This window comes from Littorina saxatilis, linkage group LG1, assembly GCF_037325665.1.
Source record: "Littorina saxatilis isolate snail1 linkage group LG1, US_GU_Lsax_2.0, whole genome shotgun sequence".
NCBI lineage: Eukaryota > Metazoa > Mollusca > Gastropoda > Littorinimorpha > Littorinidae > Littorina > Littorina saxatilis.
This window is the reverse complement of record NC_090245.1, coordinates 41634596-41645598: the sequence shown is the minus strand read 5'-3', so window position 1 is coordinate 41645598 and position 11003 is coordinate 41634596. Positions and strand designations below refer to the sequence as shown.

At 42.2% G+C, this 11003-nt stretch overlaps 1 protein-coding gene across 2 annotated transcripts in view; it reads right to left on the bottom strand.

The window, feature by feature from the left end:
• Positions 1–342: 342 nt before the first annotated feature.
• The window catches only part of LOC138969700 (sodium-dependent phosphate transport protein 2A-like), a 29291-nt gene continuing 18630 nt past the window's right edge, over positions 343–11003 (bottom strand). For both annotated transcript variants that reach the window (XM_070342561.1, XM_070342566.1), the window contains 4 exons: positions 4626–4802; positions 4167–4306; positions 3166–3296; positions 343–1868 (listed from right to left, as the gene is read on the bottom strand). In XM_070342561.1, the coding sequence (XP_070198662.1) occupies positions 1012–1868; positions 3166–3296; positions 4167–4306; positions 4626–4802 (1305 nt within the window). In that variant the 3' untranslated portion in view covers positions 343–1011. The remainder of the gene's footprint in view (positions 1869–3165; positions 3297–4166; positions 4307–4625; positions 4803–11003) is intronic.

Here is an 11003-nt window from a genome sequence, read left to right as displayed (position 1 = left end):
CGGATTAAAAACAAGCTCTGAAAATTAAATATATAAAAATTATTATCAAAATTTTTTTTTCGAAATCAATTTAAAAACACTTTCATCTTATTCCTTGTCGGTTCCTGATTCCAAAAACATATAGATATGATATGTTTGGATTAAAAACACGCTCAGAAAGTTAAAACAAAGAGAGGTACAGAAAAGCGTGCTATCCTTCTTAGCGCAACTACTACCCCGCTCTTCTTGTCAATTTCACTGCCTTTGCCATGAGCGGTGGACTGACGATGCTACGAGTATACGGTCTTGCTGAAAAAGGGCAGCTACTTGACTAAATATTGTATTTTCGCCTTACGCGACTTGTTATTTTATATTATTTGCTTCATTCACGGCATCATTCTTTGAATCATTATGGCTAAAGAGTACATCGGAATTACAAAACATGCAAAAAAGATGGTCAATCAACTCAGCGTAACAAACAGCAACATTTATCATCTTATGACGGCAGATGTAATCACACACACACACACACACACACACACACACACACACACACACACACACACACACACACACACACACACATACACACACAAGGCATTTTTACGGCTATGATTTTTCAGACATCTAGTAGATGGACAATGTATGAAGAAGTTCAACCTTCATTGAAGGTATATACTGACAAAAAAGAATCATATCAGCCAGTGCAGCTGATAAGTCAGCACGAGATTAAGATCTTTCTTCTCACGACACAATGTGTAATCGACCCCAGAGTTCAAAGCCCCGTATGGATTACCGTCAACGCACTAATTAGTATATGATCCTCATCAATGATCACACTGTCCCACCAGTACATGATAAGGATCTTTCACCCCCAGACAACATTTTTAATCGATCTTCAGTGCCCCAATAACTGTTCAGACCCAAATTAGTGTTGTATCCCAATCAATCATCTTTCTACCCCCTTTCCTACCAAGAAAATAGGCACTTATTGTAAGGCAGTTGAAAGCGACAAATCGAATGAGCAACGACCTAAACATCCTCCTCATCACTATCGTGGTGTCCGTGTATACACGTGACCTCGCCATGATGCCCCGCGCAGCACAGACATGACGTCACCACCTGATCGATGGGGTCAAGCGAGTGCAGACAGCGCGGCAGGAAGTCCCAAGTGCGCAGAATCGGAGGCAGCCAGTGATTCCGCTTTACCTGAAGAACGTTGACGACGCTGGTGAAGAGAAAGAGGAGGAGGAGAGGCCCCCCGATACACGCCAGGTACACCCAGCCAGCGTAGGACAGAGCGAAGACTATTGCGGGGAAGAGGATGAACATGAAGACGAGATAAAAGATGGCGAACCAGCGGTGATGCGCCGTCACCCTGCCCAGCATCCTGGCCAAGGGCACGGGGATGCGCGTGACAGGGACCGGGAAGAACAGCAGAGTCCCCGATATGTTGAAGAAGAGGTGGCACAGAGCGATCTGCAAGGCGTCACGCATGTGAGGCCCCTGCGTGGACAAAGCCGCCAGAATCCCGGTGATGGTGGTTCCGATGTTGGCTCCCAGGGTTAAAGGGTACATACGCTCCAAGCTGACGATCCCCATCCCTACGAGAGGCGTGAGCGTGGAGGTGAAAACGGAGCTGCTCTGGATGATGAGGGTCATGCAGCAGCCCACAGCCAGCGCCAGGTAGGCCGTGAAGTAGGCCGCCCTGCCCGGCAGGTCCTTGTTGATGGTCTTGCTGATCACCTTAGCCACCTGCCCCTGTAACAGCGCGTTGAGGATCTTGACGATGGCGAAGAGGGAGGTGACGATAATGAGGAAGGCCACGGCCAGCAAGACCCCGCCCACTGTGTTGTCCGTCCAGTTCGTCGCGGCAAACAGGTGACTACCTGCACCGAGAGAGAGAGAGAGAGCTAGAGAGAGAGAGCTAGAGAGAGAGAGAGAGAGAGAGAGAGAGAGAGAGAGAGAGAGAGAGAGAGTAGTAGTAGTAGTATATAGTACAGTCTACTGCAGCAGTATCAAGAAAACATCAAACATCAATTATTTACTTATTTAGTTTTGAGACCACGCACACATTTATGTATTCAGTTTTCAAATAAACTATTACTAACCCTATAATTTTCCATTTACCATGCCACAGTGCGCCAACAACCAGCCAATAGACGATTTTCCGAAGTTTGTGTGGGTTGTGAAAGAGTGAATACCCTTGCTTTTCCTCTGACAAACAACTTGACATGTACACCTGCCGACTTTAAAGGCACATTCCTATCTTTCAGTGCAAACAACTTGACATGTACACCTGCCGACGTTAAAGGCACATTCCTTTCAGTGCAAACAACTTCACATGTACACCTGCCGACTTTAAAGGCACATTCCTTTCAGTGCAAACAACTTGACATGTACACCTGCCGACTTTAAAGGCACATTCCTTTCAGTGCAAACAACTTGACATGTACACCTGCCGACTTTAAAGGCACATTCCTTTCAGTGCAAACAACTTGACATGTACACCTGCCGACTTTAAAGGCACATTCCTTTCAGTGCAAACAACTTGACATGTACACCTGCCGACGTTAAAGGCACATTCCTATCTTTCAGTGCAAACAGTTCGCCTCACCATCTCAGATCTGGCTTTTACATGACATAAGACTCAACTTAGTCACATACCAACAATTTACAGGTTTTGTGCTCTCTGTGGGGCTTCACAGATGAGGCAGGGGTATGGGGGCTGGTCAGGCGGAGAGACTGCGGGTACCCCAGATGCTGTTGGAGTTTAGCATTTAAAAGGCGTATCATGGCTCTCTCATTGAGAAAAAAAATGCAAGGTAAGGGGTGGGGAGGGGGGCTTCCACAACCCCTCCCCCCTCCCCCCCCCCCCCCTTCAGATCTGTAAAAGCCTTGGCAGATCTAAAATACTGTTAACCTATCTGTTTTCACGGGAAGATAATGGTACCTTTAAGTGTTTACCGAACTCCTGTACTCAAATGACCATATGTAAAAGCAACCAGTCAGTTTTCTAATCAGCATGTGACCAAGGAGTTTATGATGAATGAATTTTGTGATAGGCTAGCTTCTACGAAACTAATTCATAAACAAAACTAACTCACCAAGCAAGCAGTTTTGTGACCCAGGAATTTTTGATGAATTAATTATACCCAGTTTACCAAGGCTGTTCACAGCACTTACATCTGTTTCCCTGCGTGGTGATGTTGATGAGCTGGGTGGTGTTCCAGCTGATGGCAAAGACCGCGGTCTCCGGGTACTGTGCCGCTACACAGGCGTTGTGAAACACCGAGCCCACAGCCTGTTCCGAACACCTGTCAATAGATGAACACTATTATGTATAACTCATTTTTGCATAACCACACGCACACACGGCTCACGACGCACGCACGCACGCACGCACACACACACACACACACACACACACACATACACACTCGCGCACGCAAGCACACAAACACACTCACACACACACATACACCAGCAACAACTTAATACTATAAAACATAAAATAAAATAAAATAAAATACAATTTACTCTGCTGCTACTCAGGCGTCCTGAAACACCGACCCAACAGCTTGTTATGAAGCCTATGAATAGTTGACAGCATCAAGTTCTGTATAATTATTATGCAGTCGGCTTGGGGGAAAAAAATCCTATGGTACAGAGCATCGAGAACCTACAGTCTGTTTTGGGCATCTGTTAACAGCAACAACAAAAATACAATAGCACACTTCGTTTGTATAAGTCTGCACTTTTTGTGTGAGAGTGAAACCACATCCCACAATGCCTGTTCAAAACATGTTGTTTCACAATTACTCCAATACCGATCACACCAGAATATGCTAAGCTTTCAGATGGACATTCCATGCCTTTTCACCGCTCAAGACTGCAGAAAGCTGCTGTCGTGCATTGTGAGTATCTTCACCCTGCCACATGAAACCAAACTCCAGGGAAGCATTTAACCATTGACTGCCACAATACGTATCACGTACGCTTTAGCAATCATGAAAGAAAAAAAATCAATCCTCTAACAAGGGAAATAACCTACGTATTATTGCCTCCCCTGGAGACCATTTTCTCAGTTTTGGTGCAATAGTTTTACCTTGTATGTTATGTGTGTTTTTTTGGGTTAAATGTTGTAACTTAAATCTTCCGACGGTCAAGTGGTTTTATAAACTGACCTGATGTCAACAGGGTTGAAGTGTGTGGTGGTGTGGTTGACCTCGACCCTCTCACGGTTACACCATCGTTTCAACACGGTTTCTTTAACCTCTGTGGTATTATCAGCCAGTACGATGTCTGTGATGGCACCGCTGTTCACCTGAAGTTGTCAACACAGGAATGTGAGAGATCAGTTCGATTAAACTTAAATAAACACACAGAATGTGACAAAAGTAAAAAAAATAAAACCTGTAATCAAACCCTCATAAAAACATTATGCAGAGGCCGACAAAGGTATACTCAGACAAGATATGCGAGTATGTTACAAGAAAGAAACTTTACCTTTAGTTAGTAAGGGTCTACGCATTCTCATGAAAAGGTTCCCCACGCCATAGAAGATTTACGCCGAAGTGGTTGCTTCTTGCACGAGAGAGTATGATGAGAAGTAAAACAAACAAGTAGTAGAAGATTGGAGCTACCTGTACAATCATGTGGATGAAGGGCTTGGTGATGGCAGTGAGAATCTCCACCTGCGTGCCCTCGGAGGCGGAGGGCATGGAGGAGAGGAGGGCGCTGGTCAGGTGGTACAGGTAGTGCGTGGCGACCTCCAGGGGCAGGAGGATCATCACGGCCAGCCAGTTAAACATATCGTGCACCTGGAAGCAAACGGTTCCCGAGTCAGGTGGCTGACATGCATACTGCACTGACAAATCAGGTATGAACTGACCAGCGACTTAATAAGTGATTAGACAATGCTGAGAGGGCATACAATATTTTGATAATTTACACACACGTGGCGCGGGCGCGCGCACGCACACACACACACACACACATGCACACACAAACACACACACAAACACACACACACACAAACGCACACACACACACACACACACACACTCACACACACATACACACACACACACACACACACACACACACACACAGAGGCAGATGCAGAGAGACAGAGACTGACAGCTGGGTTGTTCTACAAAGCTGTGTACCACGAGAGGGTCATGACTTTAGAGTTAGATTTCGGAATGTTTCTCTTGCTTCTCGAATGATATAAGGATATCAACAGACTGCAAATTGACCAAAGAGATAACGATAATAAAATCAAGAAGATCGTTAGGTTGGTTAGTGTTTTGTATGAAAGCAAACACAGAAAATGACGTCAAAATGGCGTTTTTATTGTGACATTGCTTACATCTTGTTTTTAAGTATCCGTGTGGCTGCCAATGAAATGCGACCATGAAACCCCCAACATACATCTTCGTTGTGTTTTGTGCTAGTGTTACATATGCACTTAGCTGTTTGCCCTTACGGATGTTTACAGTGTGCATTTGGATCGTTCAAAAATAACGGTTGCCTACGCAACATTTGGTTTATGAAACCAACCGCGAACTACGTGAACGTGTCTATAACTTCTGTACGCACGAATATGCGACTGTGTGTATTATCAGGCATTACTGATGTGTAGTGAACGTGTTAGAATGTGCGCCGTGTCAATTTGATCCGATTTGAATGTGATTTTGCCTTTCGCGTGTCGCCACTAAGCTTCGTTTATATTTGTTCTGGTTACGCTGGATCGTTAAAAATGGTATTTGTCACTTAGCAACGCATCAAACTTGGTGTTTCTTTTGCATGCAATGTTCTTCAACATCGCTGAAGGTTTTTCCATTAACAAAATCCCATTAACTTTTTGAACGGAGCAGGCGTGGAGCGTTTTATGAGTCGTTACCAACGAGGGACGAATGTTACGTAGGCAACCTTTTGCGACTCTTCGCTCTTAAAGTTAATATTTTTAAAAAGTTCGACATTTTAATGTTTTATTTTGTGATATACGTGCTCGGTGTCTCTTTGTCAAGTCTTAGGCTATTCTTTGTAGTCTAGTCCTGTTCCAGTTGTAATAGTTAAGGTAAAAAACCGTTGAGTTTTCATCAAAATTTGAACACACTCGATCGACTAGGTTTTTTCTTTCGGAAAACGATAAATCGAATAACATTAGATTAAATGCTGTTGCGAAATAGAGAGAAAGAAATCCTGTGTCTGTGAAGCTGATTTCCTTGTTAGTGGGCATTAAGCACACAAAAAAGAGCAGTCCCTTCAAACTGCCTGGTGATACTAAGCTTATGTATCCGGAAGACTTGATTGGGCGAACCAAGCAGGCAAATTTAGCATCGGATTTCACTAGCTTACAGCATTTACCCTCCCCAACTTCTTAAAGTTAGAAATTGTGCGATTTTTCTCGCCCATGACACTTAGATTTATGGTAAAGGAAGAATAATGTTTCTGACAGGACCACTAAGAAAAGATTGAATTATCAATCAAATATAACAAGAAGGCGCAAGTGGTCAACTAGATCTAAAAAGTTGCCCATCGTGTTTATAATCTGTGCCATGTAGCTTTGAAATCAGCAGTACATTGTTTCGGACACATAAGCTGTGAAAACTTGTAAAATACATTGACTTTTTCGAAGCATGATCACAAAAATATGGTCGCAAAAATTAGGCGATTTGGTAGAAAAATAACGTTTTTGAGGTAAAAAGTATCGTGTCTATTGTGTGGATAGTTTGTGTATTGTTCTGTATCTGAGTTATTCCATGATTCAGATATAAACACAAAACAATACCAACGTGTTTAAGAGAGGAACACTGTGTCCGACGTAACTCGAAGACACAGCAAATCATTAATAATCAAAATCGTTAAGGCTCTTGATCTGCCGTGTGTTAAAAACAACGCACCTAAATCTGACCGAATTTCGAGTCTATTCAATGACGACGTCACTAAAACCAAAAGAATTCCATTCATAACACAGTCATTCATAAGCCGGTTGATGACGCCACGTCATGTCCCGGTCATGGACCAACCGAATCGTCACAACATAAGCTGACGTCAGCTGCGACGCGGCGCAAAAATGTGCTAACCTAGCCTTACTGGCTTGTCTCTGTGATAACTGATTCTGGACTTTCAGTGTTCACATTCTAGCTGCATGTCGACTCGATGTTTTGTTATTGATACTTTGTGTTTGTTGGTTGACGCAACCAAACAAATATGTTTTAGTTACCAAATATCTAATTCGTTTCCCCCGACTGCATTTTGTTCAGAATGAGCTCTGAATGAGAAGCAAATAAAGCGTGTTACTATTATACTATGGCTTTTTGTAATCTGTCTTGTGTGTTTGGACAACATTATACGCTAAACATGTGTGATGTTACACACCTTTCCGACCACCCCTCGTATCCAAAAAGCATAAACTTATCTTTTGTTCAGCATGGCACCGTGGCATATGTCTATATCTGTCACATATATCTGTCAGTTTCAATTTTCACGATGCATGTCACACATTTGGTACACAGCTTTATGGAATGACCCAGAGACAGCACTGGGCGAAAAGTGGCGTTTTGTATCTTACAAAACTACTCAAAATCCCAACAAAACTTCAAGTTTCAATGGGTTTATCACATTTTGGTGTTCACGACAACGCCAGATTTTGATTGGATTTTGTTGAAGTTATCGCAGCGAAATTGCCTGGAATTTCAGCGCGTTTTGCGACGGTCAAAACATCATGTTAAACCATGTTACAGCATGTCTGTAACATGCAAAAATTCCAAGTTTTGATGGCATTAAAGCTTTGGTTTAACGCCAAGTAACATCATGTTATCGTAGACTTAACTTGCAAAACTGCTTGTTTTGGTGGTGTTACAGCTTGCTTGTAATGTGATTAACATCATGTTATCGTAGACTTAACTTGCAAAACTGCTTGTTTTGGTGGTGTTACAGCTTGCTTGTAATGTGATTAACATCATGTTATCGTAGACTTAACTTGCAAAACTGTTTGTTTTGGTGGTGTTACAGCTTGCTTGTAATGTGATTAACATCATGTTATTGCTGGTATAACATGCAAAACCCCATATTATGTCGGTGTTAAAGCTTGCTCAAATGCCTATTAACTCCATGTTATGTTGGTGTTAAAGCTTGCTCAAATGCCTATTAACACCATTTTAGTTGGTGTAAGGCTTGATTATTAATGTAAAAAAACACCATGTTATGACGTTCACATAATTGTTTTCCACTGGATGGAATTTTGTGGAAAAGAAAGCATGTTGTTTGGGAATTGTGTGCGGGTTTCATGCTTGGATATTGCACTATGCTGACTTGTCACAGGTCAATTTACATTTAACAATATTAGTTTTCAAATGCATCATCCTTCACACATTATGTAAACATCTTTAACATTAACACTTTGGTTGTAAAATGATTGCACTTTATTCAAACAGGACAAAAACAAAAATGCTGATTCACAATGTACAATAGCAAAGGACTATTTTGAGTGGAGACAGTGTTCATCCACACTATAATTGGATAAGCTAAAATAAATTATTTAAATCGGCGAAGGCCACCCGAAATGAAAACACACCATCAGTAAATTACTTCCCTTGTGAGTAAGAGCGTCATACCCATAAGAGCCATGTAAGTTTTAGCCCATGTGAGTGTGTGTTGGGAGGGGGGGGGGGGGGCAGATGCCCTGTGAAAACATTGGCCATAGATATATGTGAATTACTTCCCTTGGGTATGAACATTTATGAATGATTAAATGGGTGAAAGAAGGCCACACAAAATGAAAATCAGTAAATAACAAAATCACTTCCCTTGTGAGTAAGAACAGTCATACCATGTTCCAACTTTTTGCAAAAAATTCGTCCACAATGTGACCTTCAAAGTTAAAAAGGGGTAACTGAACTTCATGTTTGGATGTCATGGAGTCCAACATGTCAGTAAATTTTGAAAGCCCTGGATTCATAAACATCTGAAAACTGCTCAACGTCTTTGCATCACGGCACATTAATAAAAGTAAGAGTTAGTAAAACTGGCCTAACTGCTATGGTGAGGCAGTAATAACTCGTTGATGAAGAATTATTTGAATTCTGAATTTCGAACAAACAAATACAGTGTCCTTCCAAACCCCCTTTTCAGGCCTCCAAGAATAAAAAAATAAGCTGGTCTTAAAAAGGAGGAAACCTGCTTAATATGTAGGTAAATGTACAACAGGTTGTGAACAGAAAATCCAAAAATGTAAGGTCTGAAAAGCGGGGAAGTTTGAAAAGGGGGGGAGGGGGGGACCTAAAATGTGACGATCATAACAACCATAATTTATCTAACAAAGTTCATTCTGAAATCTTCTTCAGCGTTTGATTATGGAGAGACTAAATCCTCAGTTCAGATGTGGTCTTAACTCCTTGTCTCCCAGGTACACACAGTCACTATGTACATTGCATCTGTTATCATTCGGCACATATCCGCATCCTGCTTAGACTGTTAGCTTCAGTCGCTTCCTGTAACGTTGATCTAACGCCAGGATTCTAGCCTGTTGATACAGTTTCTACAATTCTGAGTGACCTGCTGCAGCACAGCTGGTCTCGGCTTAAAAAATCTTGGTCAACATAGATGGGGTACAAAGTGTTAAAATAAAGCGTCCTTCCAAAGTTGATGACAGGTCCCCAGAGTATTCACAAAATTATATGGTACTGGAACTGGAAGCCTTGCACGGCGACGAAAAAGATGTCCACGCCTACATGAAGAAGCATCCTTCACGGCTTCAGCGGAAACAGTCGGCTGGGGATGAGGACAGCACCTATGTAAAAAATATAGACAAGAACAAAAATATATGTCAATGGGAAAACAAAGAAACAAGTAGAGAAGGACCTCCCCACCTTTACACAGTGAAAATGAAAAACACATGTGAATGTACTTATGTTTTAAATCTCCCCCCCCCCCCCCCCCCCCCCCCCCCCCCAATTAAGACCAATTATCCAAGATATTTTTCAGTCCTCAAAGGAGAATTTCACTGTTCTCACGGAACCCTGAAGAAAACTGAGCTGTGCTAATATATTATATAACTGCAAACATCCCTCAAATTCAATACAGTAAAACCTGAGTCTAGCGGACCCTTGTTGTAACGGCCACCTGCTACATACGGACAGTTTATCATGGCACGAACACGATTTCAACAATAACTAACCTTTAACGGGCGGACACCTGCCACTTACGGACGCGGACACGATTTTTTGGACCGTAGGAAGTGTAAACACTGTCACAAACGGACACAACCAGGGTTCGTACAGGTTTTTTGGTTCTAAAATTCAAGGACTTTTCAAGGACTTTCAAGACGTTCTGAAGAGAAAATCAAGCACCCTCTCACCTTCGAGGCTTCAAGGTTTGCCGTAATGGGTCACTCGCTGGTAATTATATAATTATATACCCCCATCTTGCACACTGATTTAAAACACTGGATGTAAAAAATTAATGATTTAATGAGCCGACAGACTCAAAAGGGACTGTGGGTTACTGTTCAACTTTTTCCTTGAGGTTATGAAAAAAATAAAACATTGCAATTGTTTATTTTGGTTGATTATTGTGTAATCAGTTTGCAGAATCAGAGTTTTCAAGGACTTTCAAGGATCTTGTCAATTTTTTAAGCACTTTCAAGGCCCTTGAAACTGACCCCTCCAAATTCAAGCACTTTCCAGGATTTCAAGCACCTGTACGAACCCTGCACAACGTACATAAAAAACGCAACTTCGAAAACTCGACTGTTATGCAGACAGTGCTCGGCAGCCGTAGCCATAGCACAAATGGTTGTTGATTGGTTGTCCTGTCCCTTTTCTGACCAATCAGTGGCTTGTTTAGATGGAGACCCACTTTCGCTCACTCACTTTCGCTTTTCCGCATTGTGGATACAGTCACAATTAAAAGCAACAGTAGACTACTGTGTTTGAAAATGGAATCTCCAGCAGGAAAAAGAAAAGCGTTGACTTTAGACAGCGTGTCGCTGCCTTGAAAAAAACTAGATAGCG